Below are 25986 nucleotides of genomic sequence, written 5' to 3'. Positions count from 1 at the left end.
CCAGAGCCAGGACACTGGCCCAGACGGACCACTGGTCTGACCCAGCATGGCCCTGCTGAGGTGAGTCTCAGTGCCCCAGCCAGGTGTGTGTGTGTGTGGGGGGGGGGGGTCAGGGATTGTTGGTTCCTGGGGGGGATTGCTGGCTCTTGGGGGGCGGGTGTCAGGGATTGCTGGCTCCTGGGGAGAGGACGGGGGGCACCCCAGCCAGGTGTGTGTGTGTGTGGGGTGTCAGGGACTGCTGTTTCCTGGGGGGACGAAGGGGGCACCCAGCCACGTGTGTGCGGGGTGTGTCAGGGATTGCTGTTTCCTGGGGGGACGAGGGGGGCACCCCAGCCAGGTGTGTGTGGGGGGTGTCAGGGACTGCTGTTTCCTGGGGGGACGAAGGGGGCACCCAGCCACGTGTGTGCGGGGTGTGTCAGGGATTGCTGTTTCCTGGGGGGACGAGGGGGAGCTGCCCAGCCTGCCCCCCCAAGCCTCCAGCTGTTCAGCGGGGGCAGGATGAGAGGGTCAGTGTCTGTCCCAGCCGGGGCCAGCCCCCGCCCTCGCTTCACCCGGGTTGGCGCGGCTGGCGGCTGCCGTGGCCGCGGGGGGAGCAGCGGGCGAGGCCGTCCGAGGCGCGTCTCCCCGCAGGGGCTGGATGGGCCGCGCCGGCCGCGGGCTGCGCCCCCGCATTCGGCCGCGGCTCCGGAGCTCGGCGCAGCGCCCGGCGCGGGCAGGGTTAAGGCGCGGGGTGTTTCCCGGCGCTCAGCCGCGCCGCGCGGGGAGCCGGAGCCGAGCCGAGCCGAGCCCAGCCCAGGACAGCCGCGGCGGACCCGCGCCCCGGAGGTGAGAGTCTCCCTGCGCCGGTCCGCGGGGCCGCTTCGTGTGCAGCCGGGCCGGACCGCTGCTCCCCGCCCCGGGACCCCCAGCCCCCCGCGCTGCCGGGACACCCCCCCCGCGCGCCCCCCCAGGTCCTCGGGCGCCCCCCCTCGGGCTGCCAGGACGCCCCCCCAGGTCCTCGGGCGCCCCCCCTCGGGCTGCCGGGACACCCACCCCCCCGCGCCCCCCCCCAGATCCTCGGGGGTCCCCCCTCGGCCTGCCGGGACACCCACCCCCCCGCGCGTCCCTCCCCAGGTCCTCGGGCGCCCCCCCTCAGGCTGCCGGGACACCCCCCCCGCGCGTCCCCCCCCAGGTCCTCGGGCGCCCCCCCTCGGGCTGCCGGGACACCCCCCCCCTGCGCGTCCCCCCCCAGGTCCTCGGGCGCCCCCCCTCGGGCTGCCGGGACACCCCCCCCCCGCGCGCCCCCCCCCAGATCCTCGGGGGTCTCCCCTCGGGCTGCCGGGACCCTCCCGCGCGTCCCCCCCCAGATCCTCGGGCGCCCCCCCTCGGGCTGCCGGGACCCTCCTGCGCGTCCCCCCCCAGCTCCCAGGGTCCCCCCCCAACCTCCCCCGGGCTGCCAGGACACCGTCCCCGCCCCCGGGCTGCGGACTCCGGGAAAGTTTCTGCCCCGGCCCCGCCGGTGCCGTGAGCCCAGAGGGAGCCCGAGGCGCCCCGGGGTGCGAACCGCTCCGCAGCGGGGCCGGCTGGGCAGGACGCGGGTCCCGGGGGCTTGGCCGGAGCCAGCTGCTCTGAGCTGCTCCCACGGGCCGGGCGGGCTCCCCCGCGGGTGGCGGCCCCAGGGCGGGCCTGGACTTCGGTTCCGATCACCCCGTCTGGGGTGTGCGCGCCCTGCCCCCCACCCAGTGCCCTGCCCACTAGCTGCTGGGGGGTCTCTGCCCGGCCCCGGCCCCCTCTCCAGCCCCCTGCCCCAGCCCCTGCTACCCCGCGGGCTGCCCCCCACCCCCCCAGCGCCCTGCAGGGCTCAGCCCAGGAGCTGCGAGCGGGTCCCAGCCGTGGCGGGCGATCCCAGGGCCTGGTGCAGCGCGGCCCGTTGGCTGTGCCCCGCGGAGGGCGGCGCACGCGGGGAATGGGAAGATGCAGCCCCCGCCCGGCAGAGCAGGGAGCCCAGGGGGGCACCAAGTACCGGGTCGGAGGCTGGCTGAGCACCCGCGCGCTCAGTGCATGGTCAGCGGCCTGGCTCCGCCCCCAACTGCCCATCCCACGCCTGTCAGCTGGGGCTGGGGGCTCTCTGGCTCCAGCTCGGCCTGGGGGGGCTGCTGGAGGGGGGGGGGTGTCTCTGGCTGGAGCTCGGCCTGGGAGGGGCTGCTGGAGGGGGGGGGGTGTCTCTGGCTGGAGCTCGGCCTGGGAGGGGCTGCTGGAGGGGGGGGGGGTGTCTCTGGCTGGAGCTCGGCCTGGGAGGGGCTGCTGGAGGGGGGGGTGTCTCTGGCTCGAGCTCGGCCTGGGAGGGGCTGCTGGAGGGGGGGGTGTCTCTGGCTCGAGCTCGGCCTGGGGGGGCTGCTGGAGGGGGGGGTGTCTCTGGCTCGAGCTCAGCCTGGGAGGGGCTGCTGGAGGGGGGGGTGTCTCTGGCTCGAGCTCGGCCTGGGGGGGCTGCTGGAGGGGGGGGTGTCTCTGGCTCGAGCTCGGCCTGGGAGGGGCTGCTGGAGGGGGGGGGTGTCTCTGGCTCGAGCTCAGCCTGGGAGGGGCTGCTGGAGGGGGGGGTGTCTCTGGCTCGAGCTCGGCCTGGGAGGGGCTGCTGGAGGGGGGGGTGTCTCTGGCTCGAGCTCAGCCTGGGGGGGCTGCTGGAGGGGGGGGTGTCTCTGGCTCGAGCTCGGCCTGGGGGGGCTGCTGGAGGGGGGGGGTGTCTCTGGCTCGAGCTCGGCCTGGGTGGGACTGCTGGAGGGGGGGGGGTGTCTCTGGCTCGAGCTCGGCCTGGGAGGGGCTGCTGGAGGGGGGGGGTGTCTCTGGCTGTAGCCTGGCCTGGCCTGGGCTGCGGGGGGTCTCTGGCACTAGCTTGGACTTGGGCGGTGGGGGCTGCTGTGGGGGGTCTCTGGCTGTAGCTTGGCCTGGACGGGGCTGCGGGGGGTCTCTGGCTCGAGCTTGGACTGGGAGGGGCTGCTGGGGGGGGGTCTCTGGCACTAGCTTGGCCGGGGGCGGCGGGGGCTGCTGTGGGGGGTCTCTGGCACTAGCTCGGGCGGGGAGGGGTGTCTGGCCTGCTCTGCAGATGGCAGGAGCCTGGCTGGGTGCTCACAGCACGTCTCCTGGCCGTACAGCTCTGCATCCCGAGAAGCGGGGCCAGCTCCACCCAGGGCCGTGCAGCTGAAGTTGTTTTCCAGCCACCTGGGTGGGCTGCACTGTCCGGCTGGGATTTGGCACCCCCGGCAGTGCGGTGTTACCCGTGCGGCTGGCAGCGCGGCTCTGACGCCCCCGGGTGCAGCTGTGTCTCTGGCCGGCTGGGCCCAGGGCTTGGGGGGTGAAATGAGAACACGCCTCCTGCGGAGCCTGGGCTCTGCCCTGACTTGGCTCCAGGAGCTAGTGCCTGCCGCTTTGCCTGGCAGGATGCAGCAGGCAGTCCTTGTGCTCAGCGCCCAGTGGGCTCCTGGGGGAGAGGTGCTGTGTTCCATGGGAGCAGGTGCCTGCCCCAGCCTGGCACAGGTTTCAAGCTGCCGTTGCTGTGCCGGGGGAGCTTTGGGGCAATCCCTGGCAATGGGAGGTGCTGACTCTGCTGCTGGGGGTGCCTTGCTGTTTCCATCCCCCTTTGACATCTTCCCTACGGCGGCCTGCAGCAGCCTGGCTTCCCAGGCATGGGTTCCTCGCCGGGTGCACTGGAGGGAGCCCAAAGCTGAGACCTCAGCAGGGACCCGCCCTCCGGACTTTATGGATCTCTGCGGATGATGCAGCTCTCGGCCATGAAGCTGTTCAAGGGGAAGATAAGTGAGCTGGGAACTCCTTGCTGTGGCGATTCTCTGACCGGGGCCTGGGTGTCCATTACAGGCTCATGATGGCACTGGGGGCAGGCCTGGAGACCTCCCCAAAGGAGCAAGACACCCGCCCGCCACTCACTAGGTTGCTGTGGGGGAATCCAGCTGCTGGCTCCCCAGGAGTTTGAAACATCCGGAGTCTGAACAGAGGCCCAGGCACTTCCTGTCTTGGGTCCTGCATCCCCCTCCTGGGGCGGATCCTCTATGTAGTGCCCTGTGCTGAGAGTTTACCCCATGCCGTCCCTGCCCAGTCCCTGGAGCCAGGGCTGACTCCAACATGCAGTCCCTGTGGCAGGCTAACGCTTCAAGGGCCATGTGGCAGGTGCAGCATTAAACACACGCTTTGCACAGACTCTTTCCTGAGTCCTGTGAGAAATGCAGAGCTCTGCATAAACCCGACATGCTGTTCCCTGCCTCAGTTTCCTCACAATTCCAGGGCACCGTCTGGGCTGGGGTCAGGTCCTCTGGAGACACCCAGAGTCCTGCTCCAGTGTCTGGCTTGTGCTCTCTCCCTAGGTCAGCTTGCTTCCTCTGAACTTGCTCCTGCCCAAACTTCCAGGCTCTGGGGGTTCCCAGGGGGCAAAGGCAGCTGGGACTCCCGGCCCTGGCTGGGCCTGGCAGGCAGCTGCTCAGAGAGCTGTTTGCGCCCGCGTTGTCGGATCGCCTCTCTGCTCCCCGCCTCTACCAGATGCATTTTCTGCAGCGGATGGTCCAGAGCCTGGCCCCCTCACGTGCCTTCTCCCCCTTCAGGCAGGAGCTGGTGGAGGGAAGAGGAGCTGCAGAAACTCCAGTCTGAGCAGGGCCAGACCTGAGGCACAAACCACGCACCAGGCAGGAGTGTCCAGCTGCCACAGCAGAGCCCTGCTCCAGAACCGCTGCACCTGTCTGGCTGGGCCAGCGGAACTGACCTGCGAGCGGCTGAGTCTGGGGTGTGTCCTGCCTGTTACTGTAAGACGATGCTAGCGGCTCTGAGTGGGAATCGACCTCTCCCCGCCCTGGGGATCCGTCCCACCGGAGCCAGTGGCCGCCGGGCACTACCGGCCTGGGCCCCCTCCCACAGGGCTTGAGGTGGAATTGCCCTCACAGGAGCATTGCTGCAGCTGTTGGCTGTGGGTGGAGCTGTCTGCCCAGAGCAGAGCCCTGAGGATGCCCCGCTGGGAGGGGGAGCCTCGGTGAGAGGTGCTGCAATGGCTCCCCCCTGAGGTACCATGCCGGTTCCCGCTATGGCAGCCGCCACTGCCAGGTCTTTCTTCTGGGAGGTCTTCCCTCCCATGCCCACCTGCCGGGTGTACTGCAGCCCTGCGTACCAGGACGGGCACCTCTTCGTGGCGGGGGGCTGTGGCCAGGCGGGGCTGCCCCTGGACACCGTGGAGATGCTGGATGTGCTTTCCCAGAAGTGGACGGTGCTCCCTCCACTCCTCACACCCCGGGCCGGGGCGGCTGCTGTGGCCGTGGGGAAGCAGGTCCTGGTGATGGGGGGCATGGATTCCAGACAGAGCCCCCTGGCCTCCGTCGAAGTCTTCAACACAGATGAGGGCAAGTGGGAGAAGGCGGCGGCCCTGGCCCAGCCATCCATGGGCGTCTCTGCCATCGAGAGAGGTGAGCTGGGCGGGGGTATGTCACTGCCTATTTGAATGAAAATGCCCCTTAACTGCTTCTGGGCACCCAGCCCCCTACCCTTTCCCCTGGAGCCTTGGGCATTTGCCTCTGCCCTCCTGCCCACCCCGGGCTCCTGGCTCTCCCCTCCCACTGCTTCGGCCTCATTCCCATCCCCGGCTGCAGGCCTGAAGGGGCAGAGGGCCGTGGCCCCACCGCGGTGGGTGTGGCAGGCAGAGCTGCAGCTCTGAGCCGCTGGGGTGTGGCGGGCGGCTCAGCATGTGGCTGGGCCAAGGCAGGGGTCACAGAGCCACGCTGGGTCGGTGCGTGCCAGACAGGTGTCTGTTCTGGGTGCTGGAAGCAGGGGTGTCCCCACCCGCTCCCCAGGCCTGCACCCTGTGCCCGCCCGTCACACAGACCTAGGGGGGGCTGTGCTATGCAGAGCATCCTGGGGAGCCTGTCCCCAAAAGATGGGTGGCCAGGGAGGCCCCGGCCTGCTGCGAGAGCCCTGGGATGGGGCAGTGTCCATGCTCACCTCTGGCCCAGTGGCACAGATGGGAACCAGCAGGCCTGTGCCCCCGGAAGGGAGCCGGTGTCAGGCCGTTCTCGTGGCAGTGGTGCTACCTGACCCCACGTGCCGGGGTGCTTGGCCTCCACCAGGATCCCTGTGGTGATGTGTGCATGCCAGGAGCAGCTCCCTTCCTGCGTGCAGGGCCCTCCGCCCCGCTGCAGCCCCCTCTGCCCTGTGCCTTTGCCTGGGCAGGGCAGCAAGAGGTGGGGTTACAGAGCTGCCCTCACGGGCACCGGGTGAGCAAAGCAGCCAGGGCATGTGGTTGCGAGCGGCTGGGCCCTTAGCCCAGTAGATGCTGCCAAAGGTCCCAGGCCTGAATCCTGGGCTTTCCTAGGATCTGGGGCTAAGGGTGGGAGCGGCACTCCCAAGGGTGCCCTGGCCCATCCCCCGCTGCCGAGGCACCCCACAGTGCATGCAGCAGGCTTGGGCAGAGTGCTTTGGGCTCGGCGGGTTCCCTCTGGCTGGGCTTCTCCCGGAGCCCCATTGCTGCGGGCCCTGGACGGGACATGCCAGGAGCGGCCTCGGCAGGGCCCGAGAGAGAGCGCGCGTGTGCTGCAGATGCCCCCCGGCCCCTGCCATCATCTCGCTGCACAGATGCCCCCCCCGTAGTCTCTCTGCCCCCCCCATCCTCTCTCGGAGCCTGACCACGGGGCTCATCCCATGGGGGGGAGCCGGCGCTCCGGCTGGCGGGGGTTGTGGTTGCGCGAAGCGGGCAGAATGGGGTTTGCCAGGTGCACGTGCTGTAAAGTTGCTGACTTGTGGGGGGGTCAGGTCACAAGTGCAGTGAGGGGGGGTAGTCTTGGGCTTTCAGTTCAGCACCATCTCCCCCTGTTCCCCCAGCCTCATGCAGCTGCTGCCCCAGAGCTCGGCATGGCCAGTACAACGCTGACACAAGCCAAGCCTAACTCGGTGCTGGGGGTCGGACCCGCACCCAACAGACAAGGGGGAGGCTGCTTTCCTTGTGGAAGTTGGCAGCACTGACTGAGCTGGGTCAGGCTGGAGACACCGGTTCCCCCCTGTGTGGATTGCAGTAGGCGATCCCCTGATCCTGCTGCGCACAGCCCCAGGCCAGGCTGGCTCCTCTCTGTGGCTAACTGAGAAAACCATGTTGGCACATTGTTGGGGGCGCTCTCCCCGGGCAGTCGGGGCTGGCCCCCGGGGGGGGGGAGGGTGCTCTCCCTGGGCAGTCGGGGCTGAGCGGGGGGGGGCACAGGCGGGTCCTGGAGCCCGAGGTGGCCCCAGAGTCCGGGCTGCTGCATGTTCCCACTCTTAGCTGATGAGAGCTGCCCGGCATTTTCCAGCTGGCCCCGCTGCCAGGGCAGCGCCCAGAGGGAGCCTGGCCCAGACTGGCAGCCCCTCCATGTGACCTGGGGCACGGCCCTTCGCCTGGCTGGGCTGCCCCTCCCCGCCGCTGGGGACTGGCCCAGCCAGGGGCGGGCGTGAGGGTCTGCAGCAATGGGGCACCCTCCAAACGTAGGCTGAGCCCCTCCGAGGGGTGGTGGCTTCTCCTGAGCTGCTTGCCCGGGGCACCCCAGGGACCTCGGGGGTGAGGAGAGGCTGTTGGCTGGGGCCTGGGGGGCAGGCCTGCAGCCCCTGCTCCCTGGGCCCTGCCCGCTGTGGCTTCGCACGGCAGCCAGAGCAGGGCGGGGGAAGCAGCCTTCGGGCAGATGGCTGGGTTGCCATGGCGTCTCCAGGGAGACGCGCCAGGGAGTATAATTAGCTGCCAGGCCCCGGGTCTGGGCTATTTTCAGTGTGTCCGGGGGAGCGGGTGCTGGGGCCGGGCGGGAAACTGCCAGGCAGCAGGTGCCGGGGCCCAGCCCGCTGCCCGCCCCGTGCGGTGCCATCCCCGGGGCTGGCAGGGGCCCCCGCTGCAGGCCCGGGCGCTGGAGGGTGGGGGGAGGCGTGGGGCACTCGCCCCATCAGTGCCCTGGGACAGGCCAGAGCCAGGGTCCGGGACATGGGGTGAGGGGAATTCAGGGGGACTGCAGCTCCCACCCCACAGGCGGGCTCCCCGCTGTGCCGGCCCCGGCCCCTGCACCAGCCACCCTTTCCCCAGCCGGCACGACCCCCCCCACTGACCCCCATCCGCCCCGGCACCGACCCTGTCCCCCTGCGCCCTCCCCCCGCTGACCCCATCCCCCCCAGCACCGACCCTGTCCCCCTGCGCCCTCCCCCCGCTGACCCCATCCTCCCCCCTGGCACCGACCCTCCCGCTGACCCCATCCCCCCCGGCACCAACCCTGTCCCCCTACGCCTTCCCCCCACTGACCCCATCCCCCCCGGCACTGACCCTCCCACCCTGTGCTGTCCCCCCGCTGACCCCATCCCCCCGGCACCGACCCTGTCCCCCTGCGCCCTCCCCCCGCTGACCCCATCCCCCCCCCTGGCACCGACCCTCCCGCTGACCCCATCCCCCCCGGCACCAACCCTGTCCCCCTACGCCTTCCCCCCACTGACCCCATCCCCCCCAGCACCGACCCTCCCACCCTGTGCTGTCCCCCCGCTGACCCCATCCCCCCCGGCACCAACCCTGTCCCCCTGCGCCCTCCCCCCGCTGACCCCATCCCCCCCCAGCACCGACCCTCCCGCCCTGTGCCGTCCCCACGCTGACCCCCCCCCCGGCACCGACCCTCCCGCCCTGCGCCCTCCCCCCACTGACCCCACCCTCCCCCCTGGCGCCAACCCTCCCGCCCTGTGCCGTCCCCCCGCTGACCCCATCCCCCCCCCCGGCACCGACCCTCCCGCCCTGCGCCCTCCCCCCACTGACCCCACCCTCCCCCCTGGCGCCGACCCTCCCGCCCTGTGCCGTCCCCCCGCTGACCCCATCCCCCCGGCACCGACCCTCCCACCCTGTGCCGTCCCCCCGCTGACCCCATCCCCCCCCCGGCACCGACCCTCCCGCCCTGCGCCCTCCCCCCACTGACCCCACCCTCCCCCCTGGCGCCGACCCTCCCGCCCTGTGCCGTCCCCCCGCTGACCCCATCCCCCCGGCACCGACCCTCCCACCCTGTGCCGTCCCCCCACTGACCCCACCCTCCCCCCTGGCGCCGACCCTCCCGCCCTGTGCCCTCCCCCCGCTGACCCCATCCCCCCCCAGCACCGACCCTCCCGTCCTGTGCCGTCCCCACGCTGACCCCCCCCCCCCTGGCACCGACCCTCCCGCCCTGCGCCCTCCCCCCACTGACCCCACCCTCCCCCCTGGCGCCAACCCTCCCGCCCTGTGCCGTCCCCCCGCTGACCCCATCCCGCCCCCCGGCACCGACCCTCCCGCCCTGCGCCCTCCCCCCACTGACCCCACCCTCCCCCCTGGCGCCGACCCTCCCGCCCTGTGCCGTCCCCCCGCTGACCCCATCCCCCCGGCACCGACCCTCCCACCCTGTGCCGTCCCCCCGCTGACCCCATCCCCCCCCCCGGCACCGACCCTCCCACCCTGCGCCCTCCCCCCACTGACCCCACCCTCCCCCCTGGTGCCGACCCTCCCGCCCTGTGCCGTCCCCCCACTGACCCCACCCTCCCCCCTGGCGCCGACCCTCCCGCCCTGTGCCGTCCCCCCGCTGACCCCATCCCCCCCGGCATCAACCCTGTCCCCCTGTGCCCTCCCCCCGCTGACCCCATCCCCCCCCAGCACCGACCCTCCCGCCCTGTGCCGTCCCCACGCTGACCCCATCCCCCCCCCCCCCCCGGCACCGACCCTCCCGCCCTGCGCCCTCCCCCCACTGACCCCACCCTCCCCCCGGCGCCGACCCTCCCGCCCTGTGCCGTCCCCACCGCTGACCCCATCCCCCCCGGCACCGACCCTGTCCCCCTGCGCCCTCCCCCCACTGACCCCATCCTCCCCCCTGGCGCCGACCCTCCCGCCCTGTGCTGTCCCCCCCGCTAACCCCCATCCCCCCCGGCACGGACTCTCCTGCCCTGTGCCCTCCCCCCATTGACACCCATCTCCCCCCCCCCCCGGCACTGACCCTCCTGCCCTGTGCCCTCCCCCCACTGACCCCCCCCAGCACTGACCCTCCTGCCCTGTGCCGTCCCCCCCGACCTCCATCCCTCCCCCCCCCGGCACTGACCCTGTCCCCCTGTGCTGTCTCCCTTCCTCCCCGGTTTAAGGCCTGCCGTGGATTCGTGGGCTTGCTGCCCCTGGCCGTCCTGTGCCATCGTGCCCTCCTGCCACGGGCACAAGAGCTGCCTCCTGTGCTCCTGGTTGGAGCTGCCCCACCGGGTCCTTGGCTCTGAACTGTGCCCCACTGCTGGTGGCTGGGGCTGCCTGGCTCTGCCAGGCCCAGCACTCTGGGGGGACGTGGGCAGCAGAGCTCAGCGAGCCAGGGCTCCTCAGTCGGCCGCTCACCCCCATTCCCCACCAGCTCCCCGCCGGCTCCCCCGCTCTCTGACGGCCCCCCCATCCTCCGCTGGCTCCCCCCATCCCCCGCTGGCTCCCCTGCTCTCTCACAGCCCCCCAACCCGCGCCAGCTCCCCGCCGGCTCCCCCCATCCCCTGCTGGTTCCCCTGCTCTCTCACACCCCAACCATCCCCCACTCTTTTGCCCCTACCCGGTCCTTGCTTTCCCCCCGTCATTTCCCCTCCTCTCTTGCAGCTGGTTTGGTCTATGCTCTTGGGGGCATGGGCGCAGACACCTCTCCTCAGGCACTAGTGCGGGTCTATGAGCCAGCGACCGCCCACTGGCAGCTTCTGCCCTCCATGCCCACCCCCTGCTATGGGGCATCTGCCTTCCTGCAGGGCAACAAGATCTTCCTCCTGGGTAAGTGGCACCGTCTGGCACGGGGACAGTGGGTGAGATGGAGGGTGCATGGGTGCAGCATTTCCCCTGGGGAGCCCCCCACATCCTGTGTCCTGCCCCGCTGCCCACAGCGCCCCCTGCTGGGAGCCCCCCCACAGCTAGCGCCCTGCCCCGCCCCCACAGCGCCCCCTGCTGGGAGCCTCCCACAGCCAGCACCCGCCCCGTCCCCATGGCGCCCCCTGCTGGGAGCCCCTCACACCTAGCGCCCTGCTCTGCCCCCACAGCGCCCCCTGCTGGGAGCCCCCCTCAGCCAGCACCCTGCCCCGTCCCCATGGCGCCCCATGCTGGGAGCTCCTCACAGCTAGCGCCCTGCTCTGCCCCCACAGCGCCCCCTGCTGGGAGAGGCTGGGGCTGGAGCAGCAGGGAACTTCCCCAACAACCAGTGCCCCACCCCCACAGCACCCCCTGCTGGGAGCCCCCCCACAGCTAGCGCCCTGCCCCGCCCCCACAGCACCCCCTGCTGGGAGAGGCTGGAGCAGCTGCAGGGGCGTGGTACAGCTCCAGACTCCCAACTGGACTGGGGCAAAATCTCTCCTCATCCCAGGGCTTCGCTGGGCCCTGCCTGTGGGGCGTCTCTTTGTTCACAGCCCCCGTGCCCCAGAAGCCAGCTTGGCTCTTGGCTGCTCTGCTGCAGAAACATTAATAACCTTTAATAAACATGCAAATGAGCCTGGCGAATCTCGGCCCAGATTCCGGCTCTGGGTGCCCAGGGTGTCCCGCAGAGACCTGCCCCCCGCCCAGCCCCCCCCCCCCCCCCGGGCACAATCCACAGCCCATGGTCTGCAGAGCACATGCAGCCTGGTGTTGACCCCCATCCCTTGTGACAGGGCGATGTGGGGGTGGGGGTGAAGGCCTTGGCAGCCCAGACCCCTCTCAGCATCTCCTCCCCCACAGGCGGGAGGCAGGGCAAGCTGCCTGTCACTGCCTTTGAGGCCTTCGACCTGGAGACAAGGAGCTGGACACGTTATCCCAGCGTCCCCAGCCGGCGGGCCTTTGCCAGCTGCGCCATGGCCGACGGCTGCTTCTTCAGCCTCGGGGGCCTGCAGCAACCGGGACCCCACAACTTCTACTCCCGGCCCCACTTTGTCAACACGGTGGAGATGTTTGAGCCGGAGCAGGGTGAGCTGGCATGAGGATCTTGTGCAGCATGGGCGCCCCGTGTGCCTGGCCAGCTGGGGTGCAAAGAGAGGTGCCCCTAGCCGGGTACCCAGAGAGTTGGAGGGTCCCTCCGACCCAGCTCTGCGCTTAGCTTCCTTGTTCTGTACGTGTCCTGTGACCCGGGGTGGGGTGCAGAAGGAGCCTGGCTCCAACTCCTGGAGTTTGGGGCTTTGAACCTCTGCCGCTGGCCCCACGGCTGAGGCACTGCCCTGTGCCGGGAGGCAGGAACGGCAGGTGGAAATCCCCTCCCAAAGCCCGTCCTCCACTCCCACCCTGTCGGCTGCTCTCTCCCCTGGTAGCAGCGGGGGGGGCCTGCCCCAGCTGTCTCATGCCTGGGGAGGGGGCGGGGGTCCCACTCCTGTGCGCAGAGTTACAGCGGGCGAGTCTCCGGAGGCGTCTGGCCCGGCTCCATCCCTGCTTTCAGACCCATCAGGGAGGCGCGCGGGGAAGGGCCGGGAGAGGGGAAGGTGCCCAGCACCCAGTGAGGCTCTTTTCCCACCCGCTGCAGCAGGACGAGCCTGACCTGCCTCTTTCCTGCAGGGGCCTGGAGCAAGCTGGGCCGCGCCGTGCGCATGCGGGAGAAGAGAGCTGACTTTGTGGCAGGCTGCCTCGGCGGGCGAGTGGTGGTGGCCGGAGGCCTCGGTAACGTGGTGGGAGGGACGGGGGGGGGTCATGCTTGTGCTCGGGACTTGCTGGAGGGTGTAGCCACTGGCAGGGCTGAGCCAAGTGGCAGCCTCTCGGGGAGGGAGCTGTGAGACAGACCTGCCCCTCCCAGGCCCATGTCAGGGGCCGTGCCATCTCGCACACACTGCTCTGTCAGTGGAGCTGAGTGGCTGGCCCTTCCCCTTCCTCCTGCCACAGGGCACCGAGTTCGAGGGGTTTCTCTGCGGGGCTGAGAGCACCGTGAATCCTGGGTCCCAGTCTCTCCTCTGGCTCCAGGCCTTGTTCCCCCCCGCAGCCCCTGCTCCACCAGTCTCTATTGGAGGCACTGGGATCATCTTGTCGTCGTGCTACCCATGGGCAGGGTTCCCTCAGGGGCCCCTCCCTGGCCATTCTGGCCCCTCGTGCAGTCAGACTGGAGATGGGCCAGATCCCCAGTTGGGGAGGGTGAGGAAGAGCAGGGACGGGGCCCGACTTTTGCTTCTGTATAAACGTTGGTGCCTTATTAGGTCTCACTAGCTGGCACCCGCTCACGGTGTGGCATTCATCGAGGTGTTCCCCTCACTTCTGTGCCCAGCCGCGGTGACCTCCAGCAAGGCACATGCCCGCTGGAGCGAAGCTGCTGCAGGGCCAAGGGAGCGCCACACCGCCAGCTGTGCTGTCCTGCTTATTCACCTCCCCGGGGTGGGCCAGGCCTGGGGAAAGTTAGACAGGGATGGAGACAAGGGGGGAGCCCTGCAGGCAGCAGCGCCCCATGTGGGATGTGTCACGAAGCAGGAAGTGGGGAGGACTGACTTGGGAATGTGGGGGGGGGGTTTACTGGGACTGTCTGCATGGGGGATGGGATCGCAGGGGGTGGCTTCGCTGGAGGAACAATACCTGAGCCCAGGAGGGGGGTTGGGGGCGTGGTGACACCTTTTCACCAGGAAGCTGGACAAAGGCTGGAGGAGGAGCCGGGGGGGGGGGGGGGTTGAGTTTGGAAGCAGGCTGGAGAAACAGAAGGAGCCCCAGGACTGGGGTCTAAGCTCCCTGCCCCCCCCCACCCCTGATGGACCTAACTGAGGGGCTCCTGTTGTCTGTACCTACAAGCTCTAATTTAAACTGTGTTCCTGTTGTCCAATAAACCTTCCGTTTTGCTGGCTGGCTAAAAGTCGCAGTAAATCGCAACACGTGGGGGGTGCAGGGCCCTGACTCCCCCACACTCTGTAACGGGATGCGAGGCCAGTGCAGAAGTACACCGGCATGTCTCCCGCAGCTGGGCTGGCTGGTTGGGATGGTGCCTCGGAGCCACAGCATTGTCCGAAGGGGATGCTGAGCTCCGGATCTCTGAGGAGACTTTACCTGGCTGGTGAGCAGACAGCAGCCTGGAGCTGAGTGCTGGGTGCCAGCTGAGGAAGGCAGGCTTTGCCTTTCCAGCAAAGTGAAATCACTGGCAGCTGCTGGCTGCAGCTATCGTGGGCTGCTGTTCGTGGGAGGGCGCTGTTGCCGCTCTCCAGGGAGTGCCTGGTGTAGGGGGGATACAGCAGCATAGTTGGATAGGGGGCACTGTTCAGCTACTCTCTGCAGGCCTGTGTCTAGGAGGAGCACCTAGTTGTTCCTGGTCTCTGCCCCTCTCGGCTCGGAGAACTGGACCAGGGCAGGGGAGGAGCGCACTGGTGTGGGGCAGATGGGTGCTCCCTGGCTCTCCCAGCAAGGGTCTGTTAACTTGGGGAAAGCAAACAGCTGAATTTCTACAACGTGCTGCAGCAGACACAGGGCAGAGCTGCTCTTTGTGGGCAGCCCAGGTGCCTTGTAGTGTCCTGCGATGACTATAAGGTGTATAGAAAGCTGGCTAGATTGTCTGGCTCAACGGGTAGTGATCAATGGCTCCATAGCTAGTTGGCAGCTGGTATCAAGCGGAATGCCCCAAGGGTCGGTCCTGGGGCCGGTTTTGTTCAATATCTTCATAAATGATCTGGAGGATGGTGTGGATTGCACTCTCAGCAAATTTGCAGATGATACTAAACTAGGAGGAGAGGTAGATACGCTGGAGGGTAGGGATAGGCTACAGAGGGCCCTAGACAAACTGGAGGATTGGGCCAAAAAAAATCTGATGAGGTTCAACAAGGACAAGTGCAGAGTCCTGCACTTAGGACGGAGGAATCCCATGCACCGCTACAGCCCAGAGACCGAATGGCTTGGCAGCAGTTCTGCAGAGAAGGACCTAGGGGTGACAGTGGACGAGAAGCTGGATATGAGTCAACAGTGTGCCCTTGTTGCCAAGAATGGCATTTTGGGATGTATAAGTAGGGGCATTGCCAGCAGATCGAGGGACGTGATCGTTCCCCTCTATTCGACATTGGTGAGGCCTCATCTGGAGTACTGTGTCCAGTTTTGGGCCCCACACTACAAGAAGGATGTGGAAAAACTGGAAAGCGTCCAGTGGAGGGCAACACAAATGATTCAGGGACTGGAACACATGACTTATGAGGAGAGGCTGAGGGAACTGGGATTGTTTAGTCTGTGGAAGAGAAGAATGAGGGGGGATTTGATAGCTGCTTTCAACTACATGAAAGGGGGTTCCAAAGAGGATGGATCTAGACTGTTCTCAGTGGTAGCAGATGACAGAACAAGGAGCAATGGTCTCAAGTTGCAGTGGGGGAGGTTTAGGTTGGATATTAGGAAAAAACTTTTTCATTAGGAGGGTGGTGAAACACTGGAATGCGTTACCTAGGAAGGTGGTGGAATCTCCTTCCTTTTGAGGTTTTTAAGGTCAGGCTTGACAAAGCTCTGGCTGGGATGATTTAGTTGGGGATTGGTCCCGCTTTGAGCAGAGGGTTGGACTAGATACCTCCTGAGGTTCCTTCCAGCCCTGATAGTCTCGGATTCTCTGATTCTCCTGCTCTGTGATGTGTGGCACAGCCAGAGCCGTTCCTATTCAGTGGGAACAATGAGCTCTGCAAATGGACAGAAAAATCGATTTGGTTCCATTCCTGGCTCTTTTGTGCCGGGTAAGTTACCCGCGCAGTGTGGGGGCTGGGAGATGGGCAGCAGCGCGGTGGGACTCGGATCTACAGGCAGCTTGTGAAAGCTTTTCATCTCCCACTTGTTCACAGCTCAGCACCCCGCACAGCGTGTGAGAGTGACTGGCACAGTGGGGAGCAGTACTTCGTCGCAGTCTCCTCTTGCGCCCCTCTCGCAGCTGTGCAAAGCACTAGTGTGAACGCTGTGTAAGGGACAGAATTCACCTCAGGAAATACACCACCTTAACTCTGCCCCCCGTGCTCATCTGCAGAGCTCCCTGCCAGACCTCTGTCCTCCCGCGAACTCAGTCCCACAATGCTGGCGGACGGGGAGTTGGGGGCAAGGCCCTGTGATAGCGCACATCCTCAGAGTCCTAAGGTGTTCATGGAGTGCATGGTGCGGGGGGCCCGCGGTACAGCGCGATCCCTCGGCCCTGTGGGGATGGCTGAGGGGATGGTGCGGGGGGCCCGCGGTACAGCGCGATCCCTCGGCCCTGTGGCGATGGCTGAAGGGATGGTGCGGGGGGCCCGCGGTACAGCGCGATCCCTTGGCCCTGTGGCGATGGCTGAAGGGATGGTGCGGGGGGCCCGCGGTACAGCGCGATCCCTCGGCCCTGTGGCGATGGCTGAGGGGATGGTGCGGGGGGCCCGTGGTACAGCGCGATCCCTCGGCCCTGTGGGGATGGTGCGGGGGGTCCCGCGGTACAGCGCGATCCCTCGGCCCTGTGGCGATGGCTGAAGGGATGGTGCGGGGGGCCCGCGGTACAGCGCGATCCCTTGGCCCTGTGGTGATGGCTGAAGGGATGGTGCGGGGGGCCCGCGGTACAGCGCGATCCCTCGGCCCTGTGGCGATGGCTGAGGGGATGGTGCGGGGGGCCCGCGGTACAGCGCGATCCCTCGGCCCTGTGGGGATGGTGCGGGGGGTCCCGCGGTACAGCGTGATCCCTCGGCCCTGTGGGGATGCTGCGGGGGGCCCGCGGTACAGCGTGATCCCTCGGCCCTGTGGGGATGGCTGAAGGGATGGTGCGGGGGGCCCGCGGTACAGCGTGATCCCTCGGCCCTGTGGCGATGGCTGAGGGGATCGTGCGGGGGGCCCGCGGTACAGCGTGATCCCTCGGCCCTGTGGGGATGGCTGAGGGGATGGTGCGGGGGGCCCGCGGTACAGCGCGATCCCTCGGCCCTGTGGGGATGGCTGAGGGGATGGTGCGGGGGGCCCGCGGTACAGCGTGATCCCTCGGCCCTGTGGGGATGGCTGAGGGGATGGTGCGGGGGGCCCGCGGTACAGCGCGATCCCTTGGCCCTGTGGCGATGGCTGAAGGGATGGTGCGGGGGGCCCGCGGTACAGCGCGATCCCTCGGCCCTGTGGCGATGGCTGAGGGGATGGTGCGGGGGGCCCGTGGTACAGCGCGATCCCTCGGCCCTGTGGGGATGGTGCGGGGGGTCCCGCGGTACAGCGCGATCCCTCGGCCCTGTGGCGATGGCTGAAGGGATGGTGCGGGGGGCCCGCGGTACAGCGCGATCCCTTGGCCCTGTGGTGATGGCTGAAGGGATGGTGCGGGGGGCCCGCGGTACAGCGCGATCCCTCGGCCCTGTGGCGATGGCTGAGGGGATGGTGCGGGGGGCCCGCGGTACAGCGCGATCCCTCGGCCCTGTGGGGATGGTGCGGGGGGTCCCGCGGTACAGCGTGATCCCTCGGCCCTGTGGGGATGCTGCGGGGGGCCCGCGGTACAGCGTGATCCCTCGGCCCTGTGGGGATGGCTGAAGGGATGGTGCGGGGGGCCCGCGGTACAGCGTGATCCCTCGGCCCTGTGGCGATGGCTATGGGGATGGTGCGGGGGGCCCGCGGTACAGCGCGATCCCTCGGCCCTGTGGGGATGGTGCGGGGGGCCCGCGGTACAGCGCGATCCCTCGGCCCTGTGGGGATGGTGCGGGGGGCCCGTGGTACAGCGCGATCCCTCGGCCCTGTGGGGATGGCTGAGGGGATGGTGCGGGGGGTCCCGTGGTACAGCGCGATCCCTCGGCCCTGTGGGGATGGCTGAGGGGATCGTGCGGGGGGCCCGCGGTACAGCGTGATCCCTCGGCCCTGTGGGGATGGCTGAGGGGATGGTGCGGGGGGCCCGCGGTACAGCGCGATCCCTCGGCCCTGTGGGGATGGCTGAGGGGATGGTGCGGGGGGCCCGTGGTACAGCGCGATCCCTCGGCCCTGTGGGGATGGTGCGGGGGGCCCGCGGTACAGCGCGATCCCTCGGCCCTGTGGGGATGGTGCGGGGGGCCCGCGGTACAGCGCGATCCCTCGGCCCTGTGGGGATGGTGCGGGAGGTCCCGTGGTACAGCGCGATCCCTCGGCCCTGTGGGGATGGCTGAGGGGATGGTGCGGGGGGCCCGCGGTACAGCGCGATCCCTCGGCCCTGTGGTGATGGCTGAAGGGATGGTGCGGGGGGCCCGCGGTACAGCGCGATCCCTCGGCCCTGTGGTGATGGCTGAGGGTAGGTGCGGGGGGCCCGCGGTACAGCGCGATCCCTCGGCCCTGTGGTGATGGCTGAAGGGATGGTGCGGGGGGCCCGCGGTACAGCGCGATCCCTCGGCCCTGTGGCGATGGCTGAGGGGATGGTGCGGGGGGCCCGCGGTACAGCGCGATCCCTCGGCCCTGTGGTGATGGCTGAAGGGATGGTGCGGGGGGCCCGCGGTACAGCGCGATCCCTCGGCCCTGTGGCGATGGCTGAGGGGATGGTGCGGGGGGCCCGCGGTACAGCGCGATCCCTCGGCCCTGTGGGGATGGTGCGGGGGGCCCGCGGTACAGCGCGATCCCTCGGCCCTGTGGCGATGGCTGAAGGGATGGTGCGGGGGGCCCGCGGTACAGCGCGATCCCTCGGCCCTGTGGCGATGGCTGAAGGGATGGTGCGGGGGGCCCGCGGTACAGCGCGATCCCTCGGCCCTGTGGCGATGGCTGAGGGGATGGTGCGGGGGGCCCGCAGTACAGCGCGATCCCTCGGCCCTGTGGGGATGGTGCGGGGGGTCCCGTGGTACAGCGCGATCCCTCGGCCCTGTGGGGATGGCTGAGGGGATGGTGCGGGGGGCCCGCGGTACAGCGTGATCCCTCGGCCCTGTGGCGATGGCTGAGGGGATGGTGCGGGAGGTCCCGCGGTACAGCGCGATCCCTCGGCCCTGTGGGGATGGTGCGGGAGGTCCCGTGGTACAGCGCGATCCCTCGGCCCTGTGGGGATGGCTGAGGGGATGGTGCGGGGGGCCCGCGGTACAGCGCGATCCCTTGGCCCTGTGGGGATGGCTGAAGGGATGGCGTGGGCAGGGACCAGCTGTGGCATTCAATTTTAAGAACATGGAACATGAACTGGTAGGGACCCGCAGGGCTCTGATCCCTGCCCTCACATCCCAAGCCGCCCTGTCAGACAATCTCACGCAAATGTGTCCAGTTATCTCTTAAAACTAGTTATGTTGTTTCATAGAATATGAGGGTTGGAAGGGACCTCAGGAGGTCATCTAGTCCAACTCCCGGCTCAAAGCAGGACCAATCCCCAATTAACTCATCCCAGCCAGGGCTTTGTCAAGCCGGGCCTTAAAAACCTCAAAGGAAGGAGATTCCACCCACCTCCCTAGGTAACGCATTCCAGTGTTTCACCACCCTCCTAGTGAAAAAGTTTTTCCTAATATCCAACCTAAACCTCCCCCACTGCAACTTGAGACCATTACTCCTTGTTCTGTTACTTGCTACCATTGAGAACAGTCTAGAACCATCCTCTCTGGAACCACCTTTCAGGTAGTTGAAAGCAGCTATCAAATCCCCCCTCATTCTTCTCTTCCACAGACTAAACAATCCCAGTTCCCTCAGCCTCTCCTCATAAGTCATGTGTTCCAGTCCCCGAATCATTTTTGTTGCCCTCCGCTGGACTCTTTCCAATTTATCCACATCCTTCTTGGAGTGTGGGGCCCAAAACTGGACACAGTACTCCAGATGAGGCCTCACCAATGTCGAATAGAGGGGAACGATCACGTCCCTCGATCTGCTCGCTATGCCCCTATTTATACATCCCAAAATGCCATTGGCCTTCTTGGCAACAAGGGCACACTGCTGACTCATACCCAGCTTCTTGTCCACTGTCACCCCTAGGTCCTTTTCTGCCGAACTGCTGCCTAGCCATTCGGTCCCTAGTCTGTAGCGGTGCATGGGATTCTTCCGTCCTAAGTGCAGGACTCTGCACTTGTCCTTGTTGAACCTCATCAGATTTCTTTTGGCCCAATCCTCCAATTTGTCTAGGTCCCTCTGTATCCTATCCCTACCCTCCAGCGTATCTACCACTCCAACTGGGTGGCTGTCCCAAAGCCGCCCCCTCTAATGGATATAGCCTTCCAGTGACCACCCTGACATATTCCTGGCCAGTTTGTCCCCTTGGTTCTTGGGCCAACTTTGTCCTTGAGCTTTAATAGCTCTTTGTCCTCCCTGGTGGGTCTCTAGCTCTGAGCTCCCCTCTCGGTCTTCTCACTGCTGGGCCAAAAAGCTAAGCTGTCCCTGTCTCCTCTCATGAGATGCTCCCCATTCTTCTGCACCGGATCCAGTTTAAGTTCCTCTTTCCTGACCGCAGGTGCCCAGAGCTGCACACAGCATCCCAGCGGAGGGCTAGCCTGTGCCTTGCCCAACGGCACTCAGACTTCTCTGTCTTCACAGCTGAGGCTTGCCTTTTTCACAGTCATGTCCCACTGGTGGCTCTTAACCTGTGACTGACCCACACCCAGGTCTCTCTCCTCTGTTGCTGCCCATTGATGGTTTAATGTCTCATCTCTTGCAGGGAACCAGTCATTCCCCCTGGGCTCAGTGGAAGGATTTAGCATACCAAGGAAGAAGTGGGAGCTGCTGCCCCCCATGCCCACTGGTCGTTGCTCCTGCTCCAGCTACCAGGCCCCAAGCCTGCTGTTTGTGATCGGAGGGGTGGCGCAGGGCCCCAGCGGCGCAGTCGAGGCTCTCTGCCTGCGGGAAGGGGCCTGAAGGGAGCCCCCGGCAGAAGGATCCCACCAACAGAGCTGAGGGCAAAGTGCCTGAAGCTGGCGACGGGTGCCATGCAGAGCAAACTCTTTGGAGCTGGTGTGTAGCTCGTAGTTACTGACTCGGGGCACCAAAGCAGTGACGTCGTCTTTTGCTCGTTAGGCTTTCAGAAGCTGAAATTAGTTTTCTAGTGTAGCTCAGAGATGGGAGCAGTCGGTCTGTGCGTGGGGGACAGGAGAGAACCAGGGCAGGGCAAGCCGCAGAGGAGTCTGGAAGGAGTGTCAATGCCAGGGGGTGGGGTGGCGCCCCAGAGTAGCTGAAGGGACTTCGCGATCCTGGGGAATCCAAAGCTGGCTCTCCGGTGTCAGGTCCTGTTGCGAACACTGCACTTCAGGGCAGCCGCCGCCTCGTTCATGGAGCTCCAGGGTCCATCTGTCTGTCCCTCAGCAGTCTCTTGGGAGGAGAGCCAGCCCCTGGGTGAGGGAGCTGGTTTGAGCTGCCTGTTGTCCAGTGTGAATGTCTGTGCTGTCTTTGTGCAGATGTGTCTTATGCTGCGCAGTGAGGAGCACCGGTGACTCGCGGGAGGCCAGAGCAGAGCAGGGAGTGCTGTATTGTTGTAGCCCTGGTCTGTGTCCCATGTAGCACATATGGTGCCCCGTAGCTCAGTGCCTAGGAGGTGCTGTAGCCCCTCAAATAAATGAAACAAGTGGAATGTGACTCTTGGTGAAGCCGTGTCCATCAAGGTCTCTCCTGCTGCTTGATCTGACAGTGCCGGAGTCCGCAGGGCAAAGTGCCTCTGCTTGTTCCTGGAGGCGCCCCTGGAAGCCACTCAGGGTCAAGCCCTCAGTGAGAGTGAAGGGGCGTCCGTTCTCCCTGCTCCAAGGAGGTTTGAGACCGTTACTGAGAGGGGACCAGGCCCTGAGATTCCACCACAAGGAACAGGCAGTTCAGAAACGCCATCTGGCCTAAGCAGTACCAAGTACGTCAGTGTCACTCAGCCCTTATGGGTGCTGTGAATCTCAGCTGGCACATTCCTGATGGTGAATTACAACAAACGCCACCTCTGACCGGACCTCAGTGAGTCACAACAGAGGGTGCCAAATTCAGGATGAACTGCTGAGTAATGGGGCAGAGACACCCTGGACTGGTGGCTAATCTCCCATAGGATATACCAAACCAACCACAAAAGTAAACTTCTGTTTCACCACACTGGCTAACAAGAAGTTATAAAAGCAGTTTCCTTAGGCATCCCAGTCCTTGTATTACCACTAAAAACTGGATTTAAAGATGAGTGATTCTTTACAACCAGTCTCATCAAATAAAAGCTTCTTCTGATCCCAAAGGATCTGCCACACACCCAGGTCTATATATAACTTACATCTTACCCAAAAATCACGCTGATGCCAATCCTTTAGTATCTCAAGGTTTATTTATAGGAAGGAAGGAAGGTGAGAGTTAAAATTGGTTAAAGGAATCAATTACATACAATGGCAAAGTTCTTGGTTCAGACTTGTTGCAGTGATGGAATAAACGGCAGGTTCAAATCAAGTCTCTGGAGAACATCCCCAGCTGGAATGGGTCTTTCAGTCCTTGTTTCAGAGCTTCAGTTTGTAGCAAAGTTCCTCCAGAGGTAAGAAGCAGGACTGAAGACAAAGTGGAGGGGTTTCCAGGGCCTTTTATAGCTTTTGCCATGTGGAGGGAAACCCATTGTTCCTACTGTGGAAAATTATGGCACCAAGATGGTGTTTGGGGTCACATGGGCAAGTCACATGTTTATGCCCCATTTTGCTCAATCACTGCAGGAAGCCATTAACTGCACTCCAGACAGCAGTTTACGTGACAGTCCACGCAGTGCAGATGGGCATCTCCCCTGGTCCGTTGTCAGCCAAGTGTTTCTTGATGAGCTACTTAATTTGAACAGTCCCTCCGAGACGTGCTGGGTGCTACCTTGTGGGCGGTACCCCACGGGCCAACATTTGAAATCCAGGTATAGAGCCAATAATTATAACTTCAGATACAAAAATGATACAGGCACCGTCTGAGCATGCCTGCTGCGAAGCCTCCCCCGGGACATCGGGCCGCCCCCGGAAAGGAGTGGCACCCCTGTCCACTGCTGGAGCTGGGGCACCAGGCCAGCCCCCTGGTCCTGGCCATGGTGCCCAGCAAGTGGGTGGCCTGCAGCACGAGGTTTTCATACCAAGAGTTGTAGTGCTGGTGTTTGGATGTTTGGGTGTTTGGATGGTAAGGCAGGGCCTTTGTTTTTGAGGATAAACAGCACAGGCTAGTAGGCAGCCACCTGACTCCTGCGGGGCTGCATATTCCTGGAAAGCTGCTGGTGACGTGTATGATGGGTTGGACCCCTTGGGAAGCCCCCTGATGTGCTGAGATACCACTGAGTCTACCTGTTCTGCCAGCCTGAGCCCTCTTTAGCCTGTCTTGCTGAGCCCGGTGATTAAAGCCTCCTCCAGCACACAGGCAGGGCCCCACCCAGCCGCAGATCAGCTCTGGGAAGACTCAGCTTCCGGGACTTGGTCCAGCATCAGATGTCCACCTCCCTTGGAGGGCAGACCCACAGATCTATTATGAAATTCGCCCCCTCCCTCAATGTGGGGAGAGGTGTGCACACTTCTTACTCCCCTGTTAGAAATGACAGAAACTGGGTTTAATAATAAACAAAAGAAATATATTAACTGTAAAAGGCAGCTGTTAAGCAGTAACGGGGGGTAGCAAACAGAACAAAGCTGATCACGGAGCAAATGAAACAAAAGCTGCAGACTGATCTTAACGCACTCGACAGGCAGGGTACAAATTAACAAATTCCCACCCTGAGCGATAAACAGGCTGGCGGAGTCTTATGGCCCAGGCTGCCTTGGCTTTCCCAGGTTTTCGTATACAGGCTCAAGCTCTTTGCCTGGGACCAGCACTTCCCACTGTTCAGTCTTTGTTCCTCGGGTGTTTTCAGGTGTGTTGTTGTAAGGAGAGTGAAGCCCCCTCATGTTGTCATGGTCCCTCTTTTATATCCTCCCCACACGTGCTGGAAAGCTTTTTTCTGTGATCTGGGTCAAGCAGTTCCCCTTGTGTCGAGCTATCTCTGAGAGGTTTCTATTCTACACACAGTTCCTGGGGTGATCCTTTTGCTTGTGTGCCTTTCCTCCATAAGGCACTAACATTGTTCGGCCTCATCCAGCGTAGCCCATTTGAAATACGGAGACGTGGTCCATGTTCCCAGCTTCAGGTACAGCAGTGATACAGGCATGCACATTGGAGAACACGTTCTGTAAATCATCCCCTTTCCAATGACGCCGCACAGGAGCCATCTTGCAGAGAGTAGATCTTAGCCAGACCGTATCATAACCATATTTCCATAAAGAATATGGGGTGTAACATCACAGCATGCTTCTGCTTGCAGCTAATGTGAAACTGGTGTGGAAATCCCCAGGTGAGTGAGGGGAACCCCAGAGCCACTAATTTCTTCAGCCTCACCCCACCACGGGCTGGTCCCAGTGGGGCAGCCGCCCTCTCCCCTGCACGGCTGCATCTCTCCCTCTGCCACAAGGCACTTTATCTGGCTGACTTTCCCCCTCACAGTGAGGACATCGGCTCGAGCCCATTCCATGCTCCCCCAGGCGTAGGGCCACGGGCTGCTCCCAAACCAATGTCCCGGCACTCGAGAGGGAAGAGCCTGGGGAGGTGTGAGTGCCCCCTGCAGGTAGTGTGGGCAGTTGCAGTTCTGTCCCTGCCCAGCTGCTCCTGGTCTGGGTGCTGTTTTCTAAGGGTTTGCAGTAAACCCTGCTCTCTTCCTCTTCTGCAATCTGCTCTCCTCCCATCCCAGGAGAGAATGGAAAAAAATCCTGCCTTCGCCCAGCTGCTTTCCTGCTTGCAGAGGAAGGTTTGTCGCATGGGCGGGAATTTAACCTTCCTGCACCTGAGCGAATATTAGCAATTTGTTTCTAGCTATTTGAGCTGATTCCTGCAGTGCCAGTGAGCACAGCTTCTCCCAGAACAATAGTGCAACGCTGTGTCATTAGACGTGGACCCCCCTGCATTAGACACTGACCTCTCTGCCCCTGCACCGCCTCTTGTGCCCTTTTCTGAGACATGGAAGGGCTGGGTTTGAGTCTTAGGACAGACAGACTCACGGCCCTGGCTAGGACTTGCACGGCCATGGCCTGCACTCCAGATCACACTGTGCACTTCAGCTGTGCAGCCCACCCTGGCTATGCCACCCTGGGGCCCCAGCCCAGACACAGCTCTGCTGACCCCCCTCAGTCCAGACTGACCCCCATTTGCTGAGTCTGGTACTCAGCTAGCTTAGCCAAAGCATGTACGCCTCCGCTCGCCCCTGGCTATCCTGCGCTGAGCCTTGCCAGACGCTCTGAGCTGTCCCCAGGGCCTGCACTGAGCCAGACGCACACGGACCGTGGTGACCTGAACGGAGTTTGACCACATCTGTAGAGACAAAAGACGAGGGGCCCAGGAGAGTCGAGAGCACAACACCTGGGGGTGTCACCAGAGCAAATATCAGCCCTGCAGCTCCTGGTGTTCCTGTGCGAGGCAGGACGCACTTCCCCGGCCGACGGGCTGGTTGACCAGCTACACAGCACTCAGCAGCCCTCGGTCTCGTGCAGGGTCGATGGCCAGGCTGCTCTGCTTTCTCTGAGGCAGCCTGAGGACGTGGCTATGCTCAAAGGGGTGTTGCTTTGACCTGGCCCGTAGGGCTGATACCGGGACAGTTGCCCCTAGTGTGGACGCAGCCATAGTGGTATGAATGTGCTTAAACGTTCGTCCCTGGGCTAACTGCACTTCTGACCCTCCGGGCCATCTCGTGTGCACCTGTCAGCTCTTCGGCATCCAAGCACCATCGCCTTGGTCTCCCACCCCATGCTCAGGTGCTGACTTTCCAGTGTGCTGGGGGGTGCTCTATGTCCCCTGCAGAGCTGGAGAACAGGCAGACAAAGCCAGAAGAGAGAGATGACAGTAAGCAGCTGGTCAATCTAGGAGAGAAAGGCATAAGAAGGTCCAGTAGTTGGAAGCTGTAGCTAGACAAATTCAGTCTAGAAATAAGGCACAATGGAAGTGCTGGTAATTAAGCATTGGAACAGCTTTCCTTGGGAGGGGGTGGATTCTCCATCCTTGGGGGTCTTTCCATGGAGACGCTGTCTTTCTACTGGATCTGCTGTAGCTCGGCCAGAAATGATGAGCTCAGACCAGCTGGTCACAGTGGTTCCCTCTAGCCTCAGAATGGATGAAGAGTTTGCAAAGTGCTTTCAGATCCCCAGATGAAAAGGGTTAGAGAGAGTGAAGGGCTCTCACTGTTGTCTCATCACCTCTCGCCTGTCCTGTGTCCGCCTCAATGCAGTGATTGAAATCTCAGG

The 25986-nt window shown here is 64.8% G+C and overlaps 1 protein-coding gene across 1 annotated transcript; it reads left to right on the top strand.

Annotated features, from left to right (window-relative positions):
- The first annotated feature begins 620 nt into the window (after positions 1-620).
- KLHDC8B (kelch domain containing 8B) lies at positions 621-21328 on the top strand. Its single transcript, XM_084632848.1, has 6 exons — positions 621-825; positions 4587-5435; positions 10592-10756; positions 11690-11914; positions 12494-12595; positions 20418-21328. The coding sequence occupies exons 2-6, from the start codon at positions 5045-5047 to the stop codon at positions 20612-20614; spliced, it is 1080 nt and encodes a 359-aa protein (XP_084488974.1). The 5' UTR covers positions 621-825; positions 4587-5044; the 3' UTR covers positions 20615-21328.
- The last annotated feature ends 4658 nt before the right edge of the window (positions 21329-25986 follow it).

Source organism: Lepidochelys olivacea (assembly GCF_965140295.1).
Source record: "Lepidochelys olivacea isolate rLepOli2 genome assembly, chromosome: 7".
In the NCBI taxonomy this organism is placed as follows: Eukaryota; Metazoa; Chordata; order Testudines; family Cheloniidae; genus Lepidochelys; species Lepidochelys olivacea.
The sequence above is the reverse complement of the archived record's forward strand: the minus strand, read 5'-3'. Positions and strand labels throughout refer to the sequence as shown.